This window comes from Heterocephalus glaber, unplaced genomic scaffold, assembly GCF_053883595.1.
Source record: "Heterocephalus glaber isolate CG9 unplaced genomic scaffold, H.glaber_assembly_v1.0 deba00000331, whole genome shotgun sequence".
NCBI lineage: Eukaryota > Metazoa > Chordata > Mammalia > Rodentia > Bathyergidae > Heterocephalus > Heterocephalus glaber.
In genome coordinates, this window is record NW_028258142.1 from 49,026,586 (window position 1) to 49,048,842 (window position 22,257).

The 22,257-nt window shown below is 35.7% G+C and overlaps 1 protein-coding gene across 8 annotated transcripts in view; it reads left to right on the forward strand.

Moving 5' to 3' along the window:
* Nucleotides 1-22,244, forward strand: part of B4galt6 (beta-1,4-galactosyltransferase 6) — a 120,179-nt gene extending 97,935 nt beyond the window's left edge. For 5 of the 8 annotated variants that reach the window (XM_021265117.2, XM_021265118.2, XM_087193774.1 and 2 more), the window contains 5 exons: nucleotides 1,411-1,527; nucleotides 14,366-14,553; nucleotides 17,394-17,516; nucleotides 17,772-17,873; nucleotides 18,742-22,244. In XM_021265117.2, coding sequence (XP_021120776.2) covers nucleotides 1,411-1,527; nucleotides 14,366-14,553; nucleotides 17,394-17,516; nucleotides 17,772-17,873; nucleotides 18,742-18,889 — 678 coding nt within the window. In that variant the 3' untranslated portion in view covers nucleotides 18,890-22,244. Of the gene's footprint in view, nucleotides 1-1,410; nucleotides 1,528-9,624; nucleotides 10,588-14,365; nucleotides 14,554-17,393; nucleotides 17,517-17,771; nucleotides 17,874-18,741 lie in introns of those variants that run through there. The other 3 variants (XM_087193766.1, XM_087193769.1, XM_087193777.1) reach the window with 3 other exon arrangements.
* Nucleotides 22,245-22,257: the final 13 nt, after the last annotated feature.

The following is a 22,257-nucleotide window of genomic DNA, read 5'->3' on the forward strand; positions in this document are numbered from 1 at the left end:
AGAGGTATTTTAGATATAGTTTCACTTACTTGTCTTAATTTCAAATTTTATTAAAAAATTCACAATTATAATAAGGCGACCTTAGCCCAGAAATTACTAAGAAGAGTAACTTAGAAAACATTTTAGCTCTTTCAAGAGCAAAACCTGAATTGTAAGGAGACCTACCTTATATAAGTGACAGAGTTTGATACTGTACCCATAAATATGCACAATTATTACATGTCAGTTAAAAAGAAAAAAGGAAAAAACCCAACTTTTTGGATTTTAAATTGAATTGAAAATGGTTCCATTTGAATATCTACTATCCTCACATGGCTTATCTGGTCTAGAGACATTTTTCAGAGACATAATAATAGAAACCAAACTCTTTATATGGGAAGTTTTAGGAAGTAGATAATCTAAGAAAGCGGTAGTTGATTTATTCACTTATTCCCATTCTGCTAACACAGTTTATAAAGATGGTCTTGTTTAGTCTTGAGTTCCAGTTTTGTTTTGTTTAGCAATGCTGGGGTTGAATCTAGGCCCTTGCACATGCTAGGCAATTGTTCAACCTGGTTCCCTTTGATTTCATATTAGAAGAAAGAGTGATGTACTGAGAAACTATTTTCATTTCCATATGCATTTTTTTTCTTTTGCTTTTAGGGATGAGCATAAATTTCTTTGGTTTATAATTCTTTTTTTACTGTACTCTTTGTGTTATCTTTTTTGTTAAGCTTAACAATTTAACATAACCACTGAGATAAATTTACAAAATGTATAAAAACTCAATTGTACATTTTAATTAAGGGAAAAATGCATTAACGTATTATTACACTTAATGTGTATTTCACAGTAATATATGTGATTGAGTTACTTTAGTAGGCTATGGCTGAAAGTTGTTATTTATCATCAACTTTAAAACCTAAAAGTTATTTTTGCCATATCCCTATTCCTCACTCCGCACATTCAGTCCGTAGGCAAATCCTGTTAATCTCTTCCTGTTTTGAAAATTCACGTATCTCTCTTCTCTTCTTCCTTTACCTTAGTTCCATGTGCCATTACCTCTGCCCTGACTATTGCATTCATTTCCTAAGGCAGCCCCCTGAGTCTGTTTTTGGTCTTCTCCAGTCTGTTCTGGTAGTGTGTGCAATCTGATTTATCACTCTTTTAGTATCTTTCAATGATTACTTGTGCTGCTTGTAGGACAGAGATTACAATTTTTAGAACTACCTTCAGAACCTGTCTGCATCTCCCTAGTTTCACATGGAGGCAAGGCCCACATCTGTGTGCACTTGCTGTTGTACCATTGGTGAGAAAATTCATAAGTAGATGACGTTAAAGCAATCAGATGTTTCCAAGAATTAGTTTTTATCTTTACCTCTAGAATCTGCTGCCATGTTTATTTATAAATGTGACTGTTTTGTTTTAAAGGTGGCAGTTCTCATTCCTTTCCGTAATCGCCATGAGCATCTTCCAATTTTTTTCTTGCACCTGATTCCTATGCTCCAGAAACAGCGGCTGGAATTTGCCTTTTATGTCATTGAACAGGTGAGAATATTTTTCCAAATGGTCACTAAGTATTATAGAACTTAAGCTCTTAAATATGGTTTGATTAAAAGTGGTAAGATTAAGCAGGTAGTTATTGGTTTTATAGTTGAATAAAATTATATTTTAGATTGAGCTTGTATTTTTTTCTTTTAATAATTTTCTTGTAATGTAATTTTTTTCAAATGAGTTGACAATCACGTTTGACTTTATGGTAGCCTTGATATATTTTAATGACACTTGAAAAGTTAGATTATCAAATTTAGATTTTAGTAATTAATACAGATGATACTTAACTTATAGGATGAAATATTCCTTTGACTTGTTCCATTTTATGCTTTCATTAGCCTTATGATATTTGTTTATTCCTGAAAACCTCTATAAAGTTTCATTTAATTGAGAAGTCACTTATTTTATAATGTAGGCTATTTGGAAACATTTAGCCTCTTATATTGCCACGCCGGCTCATAATTTCAAGGTGTATCCATTTACCTACACAAGACTCAAGTTTATCTTTCTTTATGGCAAAGTAGTACTCTATATTACAGAATACCACATTTTCTTTATCCATTCATCTGTTGATGGGCAGTGGGGCTGTTTCCAAGATTAACTAACAATTTGTGCTGCTATAAACAAGGGTGTGCATATATCACTGTGGTATAATGCTTTTAACTCTGTTGGGAAGATACCAAGAAGGGGAATATCTGAGTCAAATGGAACCTCTAGTTTTAGTTTTTTGAGGAATCTCCATACTGATTCCCATGGTGGTTGTGGTTGTACCAGTCTACACTCCCACCAGCAGTGGAGAAGGATTCCTTTTTCCCCACATCCTTACCAGCATTTGTTATTGGTTGATTTCTTGATGATAGCCATTCTTTTTGGAGTGAGAAGGCATCTCAGTGTTGTTTTAATTTGCTTTTCTTTAACGACCAGGGATAGTGAACATTTTTTCATGCATTTATTTGCTGTTTCTACTCTGCTTCTTCATCTGAGAAGTGTCTTTTCATTTCAGATACCCATTTTTTGGATTAGGCCTTTGAATTTGGGGGGTCTGATTTTTTTTTTTTGAGATAGGGTCTCCCTATGTAGTTCAGGCTGACCTTGAACTCATGGCAATCCTCCTGCCCCAGCCTCCTGAGTTCTGGGATTACAGGCATGTGCCACCACACCTGGCATAATTTAATGAGTTCTTTATGTATTCTATATACTAGTTCTTTGAGGAGTAGCTGCGAAAAATTGCTTTCCATTCTGTGGGTTGTCGTTTTATTCTGTTGGTGGTTTCTTTGCTGTGCAAAAGCTTTTTGATATGGTGTGACCCCAGTGGTTGATTTTGTAATATTTCTTGTGTGATTGGGAATTTGTTCATAAAGTCTTTGCCCATACCTATGTCTTCAAGAGTTTCACTTATTCTATCTTCCAGCACAGTGTTTTCTTTTTTTTTATATTTAGATCTTTGATCCATTTTGATTTTAGTTGAGTGCATGGTGTGAGATTTGGGTCTAGTTTAATCTTTAGCATGTGGAAGGCCAGTTTTCCCAGCATTATTTACTAAAGAGGCTTTCTTCTAGTGAAGGTGTTTGGCTCCTTTGTCAAAGATAAGGTGGGTGAGTGTTTTTGGAGTTATTTCTGCATCTTCTATTCTGTTCCATTGAGCCTTGTTTCTGTTTTTTTCACTAGTACCCTGCTGGGGTTTTAGGGGGCGGGCTTTGAGAGTACTGGGAATCGAACTCAGGACCTTGCACTTGCCAGGCAGGCACATCACTGCTGAGCTAAATATCCCCAGCCCCTCTCATGCTGTTTTTATCACGGTAGATTTATAGTATAATTTCAAGTTAGGAATTGTGATACTTCCTGCCTTGCCGTTGTTGCTCAGAATTGCTTTTGCTTCTAAGTCTGTTCTGGTTCCAAATGAATTTTAGGATTGTGTTCTCTAGTTCTGTGAGATATGCTTTTGGTATTTTGATTAGGATTGCATTAAATCTGTATAACAGTTTTGTAAGTATAGCCATTTTCAGTATGTTGATTCTTCCTACCTAAGAACAAGGGATATCTTTTAATTTTCTGATATCTTCTTTGATCTCCTTTTTCAGAGTACTTTAGTTTTTTGTTTGTTTGTTTGTTTTGTTTTTTGGTACCAGGGATTGAACTCAGGAGCTTGTGCTTACAAGGCACTCAGCAGAACCACTGAGCTAAATCCCTGGCCTGAGAGTAGTTTAGTTTTTAATGTAAAGATTTTTAACTTCCTTAGATGGATTCCTAAATATTTCATTTTTCTTGATGCTATTGTGAAAGGTGTTGTTTTCCTAATTTCTCTGTCAGTGAGTTTGTTATTCACGTTCAGGAATGCTATAGATTTTTCAGTGTTGACTTTGTATCCTGCTTTGTTGCTGAATTTGGTTATTAGTTCTAGTACTCTTTTGGTGAAGTTTTTGGGGTCTTTTGTATATCATATCATCCACAAATAATGGTAGTTTAGGTTCTTCCTTTTCTGTCCATATTCTTTTTATTTCTTTCTCTCTTTCTTTTTTGGTACTGGGGATTGAACTTGGATCCTTGTGCTTGTGCAGCAGGCAGCGAAACCACTGAGCTAAATCCCTGGCCCCTCTTTCTCTTGTCTTACTGCTCTGGCTAATGTTTCCAGAATTACATTGAATAGGAGTGGTGATAGTAGGCATCCTTGTCTTGTTCTTGATTTTAGAGTGAAAACTCTGTTTTATTTTTCAGCCTGCCAACTTTATTACTGTTCATTTCACCATCCTACAGTAAGTAGCTCTTGCTGAAAAGAGTAACATAAATCTCAGCAGTACCCATCAAAGAAATAAGATATTATCTTATTATTTTTTTCCCCAGGAGTAGTTATTCTATTTTCAAAGTGGATTTTAAGCCAAAGTTGACCAAAAAGGGCAATGAAAGACATTACATATTGGTTAACAGAACTATTCAACTGGAGGAGATAACAATTACAAACATATGCCTCAATCCGTGCTGCACTCAACTTCATAAAACAAACTCTGGTGGACATAAAATGTCAGATAAACATCAGTGCAATGATGGTGTGAAATCTCAGTAGCCCATTATCACAAACTGACAGATCAACTAAACATAAAACCAACAAAGAAATATCAGAGTTCATCCAAATCTTTGGGCTTAATAAATATAAACAGTGTTCTACCCAATGACAGAATACAGATACTTTTTGGCTGTACTTGCTCCAAAATAGACCACATACTAGTAAATAAAGCATGCCTGGGTAAATGCAAAAGAATCAAAAATTTATGATGCTTATTATCAAGTCACAGTGCAGGGAAACTAGAAATCAATAGCAAAAGAAACCACAGAAACTATATAAACATATGGAAGTTGAAAAATTGATGAGTCACAGAAGAAATTAAGGAAGAGATGAGCCAGTTCCTAGAATTGAATGATAATGCCAGTACAACATACCAGAAATTATGGGACACAATGAGAGTAATCCTATGAGGATCATTTATAGCAGTGAATGCCCACATCAGAAAAATTGAATAAGCCAAATAAATAACATAATGATGCATCTCAACATCTTAGAAAAACAAGAACAGTCTAAACTTAGAGTTTGTACAAGGAAAGAAATTACAAAGAAATTAATAAAATTGAGGCTAAAAAATACATAAAATCAATGAAAACTCAGTTTTTGACCATTTAGTATGATGTTGGCTGTTGGTTTGTCATAGATGGCTTTTAACAGATTGAGATAAAGCCCTTCTGTCCAATTTTCTGTAGGGTTTTTATCATGAATTGGTGTTGGACTTTGTCAAATGCTTTTACTGAATCTATTGAGATGATTAGTTTTTCCTTGGTTCTACTAATGTTGTATATTACATTTATTGATTTGTGTATGTCGAACCATCCTTGCACTCTTGAGATGAATCCTACTTGGTCATGGTGTATAATCTTTTTGATGATTTACTGCATTCTGTTTGCCAGTATCTTGAGAATTTTTGCATCTATGTCCATTAAAGAGATTGGCCTGTAGTTCTCTTTTTTTGTTGTATCCTCTGGTTTTGGTATCAGGATAATGATTGCTTCCAGGAATTACTGGGGAGTAGTGTTTCCTTTTCAATTTTATTAAAGAGTTTGAAGAGTAGTGACATTAGATCTTCTCTAAAGTTCTTATAGAATTCAGCAGTGAATCCATCATGACCTGAGCTTTTTCTTTGCCAGTAGTTTTTTAGTACTTTTGAAATTTCATTGAGTGATATTGGGTTATTTAGTTTTTATATCTTCTTGATTCAACTTTGGTAATTCATGTGTCTAGGAATCCGTTCATTTCTTCTGAATTTTCTGTCTTATTGTAGGTACAGTTTCTCAAAGGAGGTACTAATGAGCTTCTGGATTTCTGTAGGATCTGTTGTGATTTCACCCTTTTCATTCCTAATTGTGTGAATTTGAGTCTTTTCTTTCCTTCTTAATAAGGTTGGCTAAGGGTTTGATTATTATATTTAATCTTTCAAAAAACAACTCTTTGATTCATGGATTCTTTGTATTATTTTCTGAGTCTCAATTGCATTAATTTCTGGTCTTATCTTTATAATTTCCTTTTACTAGGTTTGGGTTAAACTTGATCTTCTTTTTCTAGAAGATTGAGGTTCAAAATTAGGTCATTTATTTCAGCTTACTCTTGTTTTTTTGTTTTTTTGTTTTTAATGAAGGAATTCACCACTATGTATTTCCCTCACAGGACTGCTTTCATTGCATCTATAAGTTCCGGTATGTTGTATTGGGATTTTTGTTTAACTGTAGAAACTGTCTAATTTCTTTCTGAATTTCATCTGTGACCCACTGATTGTTCAGGAATTTATTATTTAATTTCTATGTATTTATGTAGTTATTTTAATTTATTTTGCTGTTGATTTCCAATTTCATTGCACTATGATCAGATAATATGCATGGGATAATTTTGCTTCCTTTGCATTTACTTAAACATGTTCTACAAATTAGTGCATGGTCTATTTTGGACAAAGTCCTGTGTGCTGGTAAGAAGAACGTGTATTCTGTTGTTGTTGGGAAGAACATTCTAGATATCTGCTAAGTCCATTTGTTCAAAGGTTTGGTTCAGCTCTGATATTTCTGTATTGATTTTTTTGTCTAGTTGATATGTCTGTGACAGTGGAATATAGAGGTCTCCTGTTACAATTATATTAGTGCTTATTTGATTTTTTTCATATTCATTGGAGTTTGTTTTATATACTATAGTTGGGTGTGCTGGTATTTTGATGCATACATATATTTGGGGGGAGTACTGGGAATCGAACTCAGGACCTCATGCTTGCCAGGCAGATGCTGTGCCGCTGAACTAAATCCCTGGCCTATGCATATGTTTTATGATTCTTATCTCTTCCTCTTGGATTGTTCCCGTAACAGGTATGTAGTGACCTTCTTTGTCTCTTCTGATCTTGGCTTAAAATCTACTTTGTCTGCAAATAGATTGGCTACCCTTGCTTCTTTGCAGGTTCCTGCCTCATGGAGTATTGTTTTCCATCCTTTGCCTTTCAGTCTGTGAGTTTCCTTTTTAGTTAAATGTGATTCTTGTATGCAGCATATTGATGGATCTTGTTTCTTGTTCCATTCTGCCAATCTGTTTCTTTTGATTAGTGAGTTGAAACCATTCACATTGATGGTTATAACTGATAGGTACTGACTTGTCCTTGTCATTGTATTATTTTCCTGTTGTTGATTCCCTTTCTTTCCTTTCTGTTTTAATTGCTTGCCTTCCTTGGTAGATTCATTCTTTTGGGATTCTTGGAATTGTTTTCGTTGTGTTTTTTTAGAATATCCTCAGAACTCTTTGGAGTGCTGGTTTGGTGGTCATGAATTGTATTCTTTATCATGGAAGTATTTTATTTCATCATCAGTTTTGAAAGATAATTTTGTGAGGTACATCAGTCTGGGTTGGAGGTTGAAAAAAACCACATGATATACAAAGGACAAAATCATCTTATGACCAAGATCTCTTCAAATCTGAGATTCTGTGATTTTAAAAAATTTAACTTAATACAAGTAGGTATTAATAAAGAAAATATAAAAACACTCTTCTCTGAAAAAAGAAAATTTCATAACAAAATAATTATAGAATAACAATAGTTAATATACTGCTTTTTATGATCTTAAAAGAATGGGCAAGGTCTGGGGATTTAGCTCAGTGGTGTTGTGCCTGCCTCATAAGTGCAAGGTCCTGAGTTCTATTCCCAGTGCTGCCCCCCAAAAAAGAATGGCCAAAATGTTACTCAGAGTACACATCCTAGACAAAAAAAAAATTCTCTTTTACAAAGAATAAACAAACACAAGGACAAAACTTTCTTTTCAGGGAATAAACTAGAAATGGAAACAGCCAGGGATCAGGAATAGAGTAGAATGAATAAATATTGGCAAAACCAAAAAAGTTCATTCTGTTTGTTTTAAATAGATATTATCAAAGCTGAGGAAATCATAATTCTTTAAATAGAATTGAAGTGACCATGAATTCTATAATGTATGTTTTTATTTAAAGGCTGTGAATTTTAAGTGTATTGGAAAAATTTAGTTATCTGAATTCTTTTTAAACATGGACAGCGTGATATTTCAGAAACAGTATGAAACATTGGAAGACCATGTCTTCGTGCCACCTTATACCAGTCTTACTATTGTCACTTCATATGTGTATGGTACATGGCAATTTCATATTGATGTACCTATTCTGACCTTTCTGATTGCTTTATGTTATAATCAGTACTTGGTATGGTTAGAAGGTCTGTAGTACTATCTCTCTGCAGTTTTAATTTGTATTTCCTTCATGACTAATGATGTTGATCATCTTTTTGAATGCTTTTATAATATGTATATTACTTGTAAATTTTCTGTTCATATCTCTTTCCTATTTTTAATGGGATTTTCTTACTGAGTTGTATAAATACAAATATTTCTAGATATAAATATATAAACCTTTTGTTAAGATATGTTTTATAAACATTAACCTTCAGTCTATGGTTTGCCTTTTATTTTCTTGTCCATGTCTTGAAAAGTAAAAGATTTCAATTTTAATGAAGTCCAATTTATTGATATTTTATAACATGATTTTTGTGTGAAAAATTGTTCTTTAAGATTTTCTTGATGTTTTCTTCCTGAAGTTCATAGGCTAATCTATTTTTAGTTAATCTTTATTTATGGTATTGGATAAGAGTAGTCTTATTTTTGGCTTATGGCTATTTATTCCATCGTTTATCAAAAAGATCATCTTTCCTAATTGGCACCTTTGTTGAAAATAAGTTAGCATACATAAAGATACATAAATTTATGTTAACATAAATAAACGTTATATACTTTTTATGTATAAGTATTTATGGTCTCTCTGTTACATTAAATCTGTCAGTTTCTACAAAAAAGACTGCTGGTATTTATGTTTCTATTTTGCAGTAGATACATAAGAAAATACATAATAGACAAAGTGATCTAGCTTCTATTATTAAGTTCTATTTTTTATTTTTGGTAGCATTTACTCAGATTTTTATTCCTACAATGGCTACAGTTTTTTCTTCATTGTGTTTTATTCTGAATGTGCCCTATTTTTTTATCCTCAGCTTTTCTTCCCTGGAAATACTTGGTATTTAATATAATGTACTTTTGTGTATGTGAACTACCCTTTAAGTTTTGTTCTCTGTGCATATAATGATGTATATCATGTCTATGTACTTACTAATATAACAATCTGTACTTTACAAATTGACCTTTTTTACCTGAATACAGGTCAAACATTTTAGCTACTTTCATGAAGGCCATACTTGTAAATTTCTAGGTCAGTATTACCAATTGTTATTTTCTTTTTTTTAATACTTAAATGTCCCATAATGTGCCGGGAGATGAGATGTCTGTCTGTGTGATTTTAAAGGCACATTCTCTTCGGAGTTCAGTACCACTGAATTATTTTGTGTATGTGATGAAGACATCTTTTTACAAGACAGCTAAAATCTATATTTTTACTTTCAAACCTCTTAGGTCTGAATCTTAGCCTTGGTCAGTATTAATTCAGGACCATGTATTTGATAGCCTGCAGTGTTGAGCTAGAAACAGCTTTACCATATATGAAATAGAAGTGTAATTTTTCTGCGGAAGGTTCCCAGGAGAAGAGCTGAGCAATTGAAGAGCAGCTCAAAAAATCCTAGTTAAATATGAAAGAGTGTGCATAGGTTCACCTCTTCTCCTTTGCAGACTCCACAAATGAGAGTAAAAGGACAGTCTCTTTCAGTCACTAAACCTTAAGGACAGAGAGAGGGGACATGTTTAGACCTGGGTGCTTAGGGAGTGCAGTTGTGACCAGCATGGACTCAAACCCCCAACAGTCTTGGCCCTTGAAATACGACAGAGAGCGTAGGCCCAACCACTGGGCTGTGGTAAGGAGAGTGTTTAAAAGTTTGATCACAAAGCAGATTTCCACTCTTTGTATTGTCAGGTGATTACTCTGTTGTACCCCATACAACAGGAGAAGTTGATCCTCTGGAGAAATCCAGGGAAGCTCCTGAGTGTTGACACAGCTATGGTGGGGGCATAAAGCAAGTCTGGATGCTGACCCCAGAGACCCTCAGGCCTTTTCCCTGTTTGACTTGTTAAGGCCAGCAGACATGTAGGGATCCGTGCATCCCTCAACTGTGGTAGGACGTGGATGGTGACTTCATTAGAGAAATAGATCAGCCCCAGGATCTATTATTTAGAGTTCCCCAGAGGAAAAGGCCAGCTTATCGCTTTGTCACCTCCCTGCAGCCCACTTTCCTCACTCAGCAAAAGGCATGTTGCAGTGAGCACAGCAGATAAGAAGCCTCTTTCCTGGGAAGGAAAGAGTCAGTGACTATGTGGCTGTCAGCATGCACGGCTGAGATTCCAGACAGAGGAGTGGAGAGAGTGGAGAGAGTGGGAGAGAGCTCTTTTCTGCTGAGTGCTTGAGCAGAACTGAGGAGGTGAACTCAGCATCATGAACAGCACACAGGAGCAGCCAGGCTAATGGCAGCTGTGTTCCGGGCAATGCAGGAGGAGCTGGTGTGTGGTGTGAGCAGAGAGGTCAGTGTCACTAGAGCGCTAGATAGAGGAGAGTGCCGGAGAGGACTTCAGAGAAGTGTGTGAGAAGCAAATAGTGGAGGACTGCAGGTCAGAGCGAGGACTTGAGTTACCCTGTGTGAAGTCAGAAGGGCCTGGCAGGTTTGAGTGGAGAGGTGACAACCTAAAAAATGTTTAAAAAATGACATTGGGTGCTATGTAGGGACTAAGCTGTAGGTGGGACAGGGCCGAAATAAGGAGAGCAAGGAGAAAGCTTTTCCAATTGTCCATAAGGATGACTTAGGTGCCTGTGGAAGTGGAGGAAGTAGTGAGCTGTGGTTGGGTTTTAAGAAGTAGTTATTCACTGCATATCGGATACGCCATGTAAGAAATGGATGACAGCCAAACATGATCCCAGGGATTTTTGTCTTGAGTAAGGAAGAGCCTTTCCATTTTTAGAACACCAGAGGAAGGGAATGGAGCTTTTGTTTGTTATTTAGTTTGAATTGGGGACCGTGTGGGTATGTGTGAGTCGAATGCTATGAAGCAGTTCTTGTCTACATATGTGGAGATTCCTTTAGCTTTACATATAGTGTCTTATTCACAACATGAGTAGGCAGCCCAGGATCCTCAGGTTTTAAAGAAAGTCTCCCCTAGCTAGACAAAACCAAACAAAACCAAAGTGGAAAATAGTGGAAATAGTACTTTAAACAGTGGAGTCAGGGATAGAGTCAAGACAAACTAATAATCGTGATCCACAGAGTGAAGAAAAGATAATGAAAGATAACCTATGAAACAGAAACAAGATATAAAGAATAGTGATAGAATATGAGCATTATTGAAAATGAAAATATGATAACTGAAAACTTTAAATAGCACAGCTGGAAGATGAAATAACCTCTAACAGAACCAAAACATAAGAAAGAATGGATATAAAAAAAAATTTAAAAAAAAAATAAATAAAGTAAAATAAAAAAAAGAAAGAATGGATAGACCTAAAAGTACTGTCATCCTCCGAGATGGCCCCTGAGGAGCCAGGGTGAATTGCCTGGGGAGCCCACTGCCGCTGGCAGTGGCAGTATAGGACTTCTGAGGTGAGGTCATAAAAGACATTGCTGCTTCTGCCTTCCTGTCTTGGCTCAACTCTTGGGTAAGCCAGCTGCTGTGCCCTGCTCAGGCAGCCCCATAGAGAAGAATGACTTGCAGCATATCCTGCCAGCCATGTGTGGGTGCGCCTGGGAGAGGATCCTCCTGTGCTGGGAGCCTTCCAGTCTTCCAGGGAGGCCCTGAACTCAGTGGGGCGGAGATGAGGTTCTTTTATCTGCTCCCAAATTCCCTCTCCACAGAAGTAAATGGTCAGCATCATAAATGCTTGCTGGCTTTTTCCCCCTGGTGCTGGGGGTGGAACGCTGGGCCTCATGGATGTTAGCTCTTTACTGCTGAGCCACATTCCAGCCTCTGGCTTTAATTTTTTTTTTTTTTTTTTGGTACTGGTTATTGAACCTCTGGACCTTGTGCTTATGAGGCAGGCTCTGGAACCACAGAGCTCAATCCCTGGCCCCTCTGGCTTTAATTTTAAACCACTAACTTTTGCTGTCATTAAGTACGTATTAGGTAACTAATACAGTCACTAATTCGAATTCTGAAAAAGCTGTGACAGAAAAAATTGAAAGGTGTGGGAGGAAATGACCAAAGGAGAAAATATAAGACAATTTCTCAGAAATGAAGACATGACTCTAGATTCATATGAATAGTATTAGATCCACTGCAAAGCATATGGAGTCATAAATGTACGAACTTGGTTAGTTAGCGTTACTGATAGCTAGGGGACTGTTGCACATATCTTTCAAGGTCGAGGGAAAAGTCATTTTCAATCTAGAATCTTCTACCTGATGAAATTGCCAGTTCAAGTGTGAGGGTAGATAGTGGGATTTTCAATCATTCTTTGATTAAACACACATACACACACATGCACATGGTCTGAACAGCAGCCAGTCCAGACTGCAAGCAAGGAGTAAGGGCAGAGGGAGTTGAGCTGGAGAGGTGGAGAAGGAATGGATAGAGATTGGATTATTAGTAGGTGTGGGGCATCCCAACACCTTTTGTACAAATAGTTATATAGAAAACTATAGTTAATCTGAGTTTGACAGAGCATAATTAATTCTTTCATTACTAAAGAAATATTTACGTTGTCCTAATGTAAACTCTATTGATTTAAAAAATTATAGCATGTATTGGGAGACTGGAGGGAAGGGCAATGATCCAGTGGTGATTTAATTCTTCTATCCTCATGGTAAGAAGGCAGTAGACAGTGTCTGATGTTAATGAAGTAAAAAATGTTAGAACACTTACTACTTCAAAATATGGAAAAATAATACCAGAATAAACAGCTAAAAGAGTTGAAATGTATCATTCTTGGCTTGGCTGATGAAGATAGGTTAGACATGGAACTTCTTGCTTTTGCTGTGAGCATTAAGTATTTTGTCCATATGTAATAAAAACAAATGTTAAAATCCTAAAGAGGCACTTGGGAGGCTGAGGCGGGAGGATTGCCATAAATTTGAGGCCAACTTGGGCTACATAGCAAGACCTTGTCTTAAAAAAAAAAACCTTCAAAGCTTATGTCAATGTTAATAATAATTTACCTCTTTCCTTTTATTCTGTTTCGTTGGTGGAAAAGCCATAAAAAGTAAAGTGATTTGTAACCTCAAAGTTAGTGTAAGACCCAGTACTAAAGATGAATAATTTCCCCCTCTTGCTGCAGACTCCAGTGGTGACCACATTGTGTCTCTCATCTACTTCTACCATTATCCTTTTGTATATAGTTTGAAAATTATTTCAAAAAATGTTGCTAAAACATTGGTAAATGCCCCTTTATTTTCTATAGACGAGGATTATTGCCAGTCTATCTTAATATAGTTTCACTACTAAATAAAATGATGCAATATGGAAAGTTGAGTTTTGTGTAAAGTTTTTCCATTAAAATGATCTTGGTTGTATCAAAGCAAGAATGATAGAAACTGTTGCCTGTGCACTTTAGTACATTTTCTTTAATAAGGAAATAAGCTGGATTTGTGTAGTAAGTTCCAATTGTTTTTGTCTCTAAGATTCTTTTGGTCCTTATTATAAGCATTAGTGATACAAAATGGGACCTTAGGACTTCGTTACATAAGAGAAGGGGCACAGTTTGTCACTGTTAGTTTCCTGCCTAGGTCTTGATAGCATATGGAAAGTGTTGCTGAAAAATAAAATGGGTATTGTTTTTAATTTTTTTACTTTAGTGTAATACTTCTGTTTTTAGTTTTTCTTATCATAAATAATTCATGGCCTGATACATTGAAATGAAGCAAAAATATGAACTGCATTATTAAATAAAATATGACAGTGTACTAGTGGGCTAGATAATAGCAGCTGTCTAATTTCTTCTGTGTTACCAAAATAAAATAATGTAGTAAGAAAAAATTAAAGACTACACAATCATGCTCTGTGCACTGGCATTTAAGTCTCAGACTCCATGTACAACAGTGGTCCCGATATCACCTGATGGTAGGGTGGCTGTCTTAATTTACATAAACGCACTAGATATTTGCACACTGATGAAATCACCTAATGACACATTGTTCAGAAAGTGTCCCCACTGTTAAGCGATGCCATATATCTGAAAATGCTGGCATATGGCTATGACTTGTCTATTTAATTTGGATGTTGTTTTTCTTAATTGACCCTGATTCAGCAAATTAGAACAAAACAGTAGAAAGTCACATGACAAAGTCTCACACTTCTCTTTTTGTGTTTGCTGAAGACTGGCACACAGCCTTTTAACCGTGCAATGCTCTTCAATGTGGGGTTCAAAGAAGCCATGAAGGACAGTGTCTGGGACTGTGTGATCTTCCACGATGTGGATCATCTCCCTGAAAATGACCGGAACTACTATGGATGTGGAGAAATGCCGCGTCACTTTGCAGCAAAGCTGGATAAATACATGTATATGTAAGTGTCCACTGTTCCCAACATCATATGATACACTTGTACAGTTATAGCATTTAAATGGTGTAGCAGCATTGAGTGCCAAAGTCTAGAGCATTCAGGAGCGTAAACAATATCATGTGCCTCCAGCCTGTCTTCCTGGGGAGCCACAGCATAGAGTGGCTTGTCATGCATCTATCTGGGCACTTCCTTACACAGAGGTTTGAGTGTGGTGTGTGGAAAAGAGAGCCTGGTTTCCCTAGTCAGGCAGTGGAGATTTAAATTTAGTTCTTCACACTTGTAGGACTTGGTGAGTTGTGTGTACCTCACCAGGTTGGTTTCCTCTGCATTGGAATAATAGAAACCACATGGAGGGATGCTCTGTGGTATCACCTGCCCGAGCTGTGGGTGTGTGATCAGGCTGACTTCTGCCTTCTCTCATTCTGCTGATGGCTCTGGGCCATGAAAGCCTTTCTTCTCCGGTGTATTTTCTCCCTAAACTCTATATTCTTGACCTGCTCCTTAATTATAAGACACTGTTCTTTTTACCTTCTGACTGAAAAGCTCTTAAATGTAAACAGTTATGAGATCTGTGAGAGTAACTTAACTTGACATCAAGGAATGCAGGTCTAATCTGGGAAGGAGATCACAAACTTCATGACCTAATGGAAGTGGAAAAACGAAGACTGTTGCCTGGAGCAGGGAAGATGTTGCCAGCATAATAGTTTGGGCTGGTGTCCAGCGTACAGAGTAGAGAGAGGCACAAAGTCTCAATGACACAAGCCATGAATTGGCATCAAAACAAAAAATACTTTATCATTTTTTCTTTCTTTTCCTTTTATTGAGGGGGTGGTTAGCAAACCTTTTCCTCATTACCCCTCTGTCTAAACTCCCAAGTTTGGGGTTATCTGGTAGAGGCCATCAAGGTTCTTGATGGGTTCCTAGCATATCAGGAAACTTAACTTTTGGTGAGCCTGCTAGAGTCATATTAGATCTAGGATAACTGATTTTTCATTGAAACGTACCATAAAGATTAAAGATTATGCAAACTGAGAATTCAGAATTAATGTACTTAAAAGTTTAATAAACAGAATATTCATACCCACTTGGACCAGTCCTAGGATGAGTGGGCTGCATGGCAGGAAGTATAGCTGAGGGAGAGCAGGTGCAGGTCCATGGTGGGTTGGGTCGTGCACAGCCTTCAGCTGTGGGATGCAGCCTGGGTAAGCTTTGCTTCCCATGCTGGTGTTCACGTTCTGGTCCCTGCTGACCGGAAAACTCAGGCCCAGGTTTGGTATCTCTCCTGCTTTGGACAGTGTAGGATAAACACTAGAAGATTTCACTCAGTTTTTGTTGTTGTACCTTTATTTTATCTGATCTTTTCTCATTGTGTGTTTATAATGCAGTTGGTTGTTTCTCCTTAAGCAACAGCAAATAGAAGTGATATGCTTGCTGGTTTATACATGCCAGTAAGAGCACACACATTTATTCATATCTGTTTACCTAATGAGGTTGGATTTTGCTAAACCATTAGCCTAGGCACAAATAATCCAGCTGGTGTAGGAAATTCAACACTGCTAAGGACACTTTCTGGTCCCTGTGGGAACCCGTCGGCATTATCACTAGAAGCCTGTGCTCTCAAGTGAGCCTTGTGGGGTCTCATGAGGTGGTATGCTTGTCTTTAGTGTTACAGTTACTGTCTTGGGATGGTCCTTACCTCAGGGAAAGAGCGAAATTACTTTCTCCTGCAACCCTGGGCTGGACTTGGGAGCTGCTTTTCTCTGGTTCTGTGTGCCACATAAGATCCCGTGACAAATGGCACTTGTTCCCCACACCAAATGAGTTGAGTCCTGCAGACATAATAGGAAATCTCCACCCTGCCTTTCTCTGAGACAGTTTTGCTCTGGTCCCAGCCAGATTTCCTTCATCTTGGTTTTGGGTGTTCTGTGTAGTCACATTTTCTCTGCTGGTGCTGCACATTGACCTGACCCTTTCAAAGACCCTTTAGGATACACTACTCCCTTAAAGCACGGTTTGTGCCGTAGGAATTGACTCAGGACTGGAGGTTTAGGGGTACTACCTTGACATGAGAAAACTAATCATATCTAAACTAACTTAGATTATTAAAAATGTAGCTTAAAAATATTAGTTTATCAATTCCTTGGAATATGAGTTAGGAAAGGATAAATAAAACCCAAATTTAAAAATATGGTTCTCTAAATATTAGTACATTAAAATATATTTGTAAATATCCATGAGTGTTTTGTGAGTGTAATAGAAAGAGATAAGATCATTTTAGGTGGTGACACATGCCTGAAATTTCCAGCATTCAACCTGGGAGGCTGAGGCAGGAAGGTTGAGTTCAAGGCCAGCCTGGGCTACATGGACCTTTTTTTAAAGAAAGCAAAAAACAGTCAAAAAATCATTATACAAATAGGTAGCTAGTCATTTCAAAATGAAATTGAATGGCTGTTCTAATTTATATCTGTCCTGTTCTTTTTAATAATGTATTGATAAATAAGTTTGGTTTTAAAAAATATTAATTTAGCAAAATCTAACATGTTGACAGTTATTAATATATTTAATCAAGATTGTTTTTGTTACAAGAATATTATGTAAGTTTTGAACACTGGGCTTTGTGTGTTAAAAAGAGACAATATTAAATATTAAATTTCATTTGTCACAAGTGTTTTATTTTGTATTTAGCATAACACATGTACTTATTTCACTAGAATGTAAAATAGTTTGTTCTTGGTTTACTTTACATTTCCAGAATACTATTTAATTATCCTAATTGTTTGATTTCATATAGCAAACTGTTAGAATTTTCTTTATAGAGTGCTGTGTCCTGATTTCTTTTTCAGTCTTCCATATAAAGAGTTTTTTGGTGGTGTAAGTGGACTGACAGTGGAACAGTTTGGAAAGATCAATGGTTTCCCTAATGCCTTCTGGGGGTGGGGAGGAGAAGATGATGACCTCTGGAACAGGTATGTCTAGATACAAATTGCTTAGAAATAGAATTTCTAAACTTACTTTCTATTAAGTAAATCATACCTATTCCAAGAAAGGATTCTTTAGGCTGGAAAACTTTTGAAGTTCCTAAATCCTGTTTGAATTTCTCCCTTTCTTTCATAAAGAGTTTCTTTTGGAATTATTGGCAGCATACATGTTAGAGCATCCTTTTGCATCTTGAAATTGAACTCACACAATCCATTTTTATGTATTTTTATGCTGTATTGTAGAGTACACTATGCTGGATATAATGTAACCAGACCAGAGGGAGATTTAGGGAAATACAAGTCTATTCCTCATCATCATCGAGGGGAAGTCCAGTTTTTAGGACGGTAAGTTTAATGTTATTTTCAGATACCAAGTCTTTTTAAAGCTGTTTAATATGTGGGAGGTTAAAAATACATTGCACCTGGGCCAGGGATTTAGCTCAGTGGTGCCGCCACCTGCCTCGCAAGGTCCTGAGTTCAATCCTTGGTACCAAAAAACAAAAATACATTGCACCCTGCTCTCGGCTTTAGCTCCATCTTCTTAGAAATCTGTGTGCCATGAAAGCCAAGGTGAGCTGTTTTTAACTGTGAGCTTGGTAAGGTAGGAGTTGGTGAGGAGGTAAAAAAATAGAACTGGAAACAGAGATAGATCTTTTGCAGATGGGAAGGGAACCAAGAGGTGGAGGAAGAGGAGAAGGGGAAATGGAAAGAGTTGAGATGTGTTATGTTCTGTACCGACACTCCATAGTGAATGTAATCATTATGTGCTATAAACCTGCACTAATAAAAAATTGCACCCCTCAAAATCTCTGCTGAAGAGAATTTTCCTTATGGAAAGAAAACATTTTTGTGCTTGTTTTAAAGAGATATGCATATATACATACATATATATTTATGTTATTTAAAGAACCCAGTTAACTGTTGAAAAAAAAAGTTTCCTTAACACAGAACATAACACATTTTATTTCTTAAAGCTGTCTAAATTGTCAAAGTGTGAAATGCTTTTTTCTTAAAGTGGCAGTTTTTGACTAGTAAAAATCTTATTTTGGAATTAATGATCTAGAGATTTTTTTATTATGCATAAGAACCTGAAATTGTGAAGAGCTTTAAATGCTTTAATTATAAGACATCCTATCTAGGACATGTTTTCCATCAGCTTTCCTTTTTTGAACTTGTTTTCTGTAACTTTTTGTTTTTCCCTCTAACACTGTAGGTATAAATTACTAAGGTATTCTAAAGAACGTCAGTACATCGATGGGTTGAACAATTTATTATACACTCCAGAAATACTGGTTGATAGGTTGTATACAAATATATCTGTAAACCTCATGCCAGAGTTAGCTCCAATCGAAGACTATTAAAAGAGGTAGCTCTGTGGTCAGGTGGACCACAGTGCTGGACCAGAAACCTGGAGTCCACTCGTGTTGGAGGTCAGTGCTTTGATGTGTCTCAGTGTCCTGATCGCAGAGAAGAGCCAGCGTCCACCATTTTACAGTGTGGGATTAAATCCAGTCGCCCTTCTCCCCTCCCCTCCCCTCTTTGAGTCACGTCCCGTGATGAGCACTGCAGAAGCTGGAAGCCATTGCTAAAGACTGGAAGTGAAGAGGGACCCTACAAAGAGAAAATTTTTATACTGAAATCTATAATTTAATCCAAGAGAATGCTTTTATTTCTGTTTCAACCTATTTTGTACATAGGTGATGTAAATTATATTGTGTTCAAATTGTTTAAAAATAAGTATTACAGTTTTGCATGTAATCGGTTATGCCTTTATTGGACTTTTATAGACATTTTTTATTTGCATGGGAAAAAAACTAAATTTATGTCACTAAACAAAGGTTAACCCTTGTGTGAAATGAAGGAACTGTCAATAATTGACAGCAAACTAATACAGTAAACTGTTATACTAGTTTTCAGCTTTAGACCTTCAGCCTCTCATGTGGAAGAAGTCACAGCTAAGCTTTCTGAGGGCTTTAAAGGGAAAAAAGAAAGGATTTAAATGGCTTTTCTTCCTGCCAGAATTACCTTTTTTCCTTGCTTGCAATCTCATCAGATTTTGCTAAATAACACCATATCATTTATGCATATTGCATGAGTATTACCAAGAAATCTTAAAAGTTGTGATGTGACATGATATAAAGGACTTCTTTACGTTAAATCTCTTTTATGTACCTCTGGTGTAAGTGTCAGGGGTTCTGTGCCTCTAAAAATGTTCCCAAGGTTGTGTGTTTATACACTGTGTGTTTTTTTTAATTCATAGTATATAGCACTTTTATTATTTCCAGTTCAGAAGAGCCAAAACAATCATTAAGTTAAAAGTTAGTTTTTTTCTTTTTTTAAGGAATGAGCTATGAAAAACCCATTAGTACTTATACAGATTAATTATACTATTAGATAAGAAATTAAATGTTCTATTTTTATGAATATAAATGCTTAGATAAAGACTGATTTTAAGTTTAAATCACTTTTGAAAAGGAACCCTTTTAATATCAGCAGTTAAATTCAAATTATATTTTTTCCACTTTCAAGAAATCTTTGATGTTATTAAAATTTCCTCATTAAAAGTATAATTTAATAGAACTATCTTAAAATACATTGTCAGTTAGTTAAATACACTATTATAATATATACTTTTGAAAACAGGTCTTATTTCCTGACTACAAGTATTTTTATCTTAAAATTGGACGAAATTTTCTGAGGCAAAACCAAACAACATTCTTAGTTTGAAAAGCATTAATTAGAAAAATCCTTTAAAATATTTTACAACATTTTCACAAATGTAAAACCAGAAAAAGTGAATCTTCAACAATGAAGAGTAATAGAATTCTATAATAAGAAATATTTGAGTAAAATTTGCCTATAGATTATTCACCTAAAACAGAAATGTGGTTTTTAATTTTTTTTTTTTTTTGGTACCGGAGATCGAACTCGGGTCCTTGTGCTTGTGCAGCAGGCGGTGAAACCACTGAGCTAAATCCCCAGCCCTAGAAATGTGGTTCTTTTAATCTCAGGTTGTAAGTTTAATTTTGAAGTGTCATTTTCTGTGGCAGTTTCAGTAACAGAAATGATCATAAACCAAATTATAAAATAATTGAAAATCTTACAGTTTAAAAACTTTATAGCCTCTCTTTCTGATGCCAAACAGAACCTTTTCATATTTACTTCTTAGAAATAGTTCCAAAACATTTCATTTTTGGGGGTGATATTCAAAATAGTAAAAAAAAAAAATCAAACCTTCTGAAAATTAAGACATTTGTACCTAAGTTATGTGTCTGTTCATTTTGTCTCTCACAGCCAACATAGTTTCTTGATGAAATGAAAGTGGAGTGATAATAATTAATGTTTGTGGACTGCTAGCAAGATACAAGGAGCTTGGGAACATAATTAACCCAATAATACTGAAGTATTTTAGTTGTGGGAAAAATTAATGTTATTTGAGTCTTTTTAAGGAAATACATTTTTCATTTTAATGCAGAATTTGTCCACATTTGGAATCTTTTTGTTTTGATACACATTTCACTGTTTCAAGAGAATTCAGTACTACTAGTGTTTGCCTTATTATTAGAATGGAATGTAAGTATTTTGCTGTTTTGAATATGGTATGTTATCCTGTGGAAATCACTTCACCAGTTTGCGTTTTAAAAATTTTTTAGTACAGACCTAAAATTATTTTGGCTGTAAACAGTAACATTTATCTGTTTCTGAAAATGCCATGTTTTTCCCAGTTATATTATATGACAGAAAATCTGTTTCCTAAAGAACAAAAAATACATTGCAACTGTAAACAGTCCTCTTTATAGTATATTTAGTGGATTTATTAATGAATGTGTATTGATTGCTTCCTGTATCAGGTGCAATGCTGGCGTGTCTATTTAAAAGTATTATTTCATTTTTAAACAAAGCAAGTCAAGGAAGTTGAAATCTTTCTGAAATCATAAAGTCGTCCTCTGATAGGTAAGGTGTCTGCTGTACTTCTTAGTCTCAAAATCAGCTGACTATGTGGATGTAGATCAGGATGTCCCTATGGTGCCACTGGGGACTTTGGTGTCTTTCAATTTGAGAAAGAAGTAGTGATTAAAGAGTCTGTTTGTAGAAAAGAAAAGGGAAAATGTATACACATTTGTTGTAACATTATGTCTGATTCATAGTGAAGATAGTCATTCAATTCTTCACCAAAACTAGGGTTCAACAAGGATGGTTTTAAAAAAAAAAATCTAAATTTCTGTTTGTATTTTGTGAAAAGGTGTTCAGTAGGAAAACCTTATTTATAGTATTATATAAATATAAAATTGTGTTAAAAACTTACACTGTTTTATCAGCCAAGATACTGATACCCATTTTAAAGCAAAATGGAACAATATCCAGTATAATATTCTCCTTCTGGATGCTCCCTACAAGCAAAAGAAAATTTTGTGTCACTTTATTTGGCTTTGGTCTGTCTCTTGTTCCATTTCTTTATGTGATTTTCAGACTAATAGACCTCTGGATTTATTGTCTTGGATTTGCAAGTATGCTAGCTGAGAACTAAAATGTTCATAGCATTGTTTATCAGAAAGAGGAAGTGTACTTAAGATTATTTGATTAAGAAAGGCTTCTACATAAATGCACTGAAATAAATGCTGGCAATTTCTTGTACTCATTTTCTTCTTTTTGCTTCTCATGGAAATGTTTGTACTTTTTTATCATTGTCTTTTATGAAATATAATGTTCTAAAGATTTTGTGTGATGA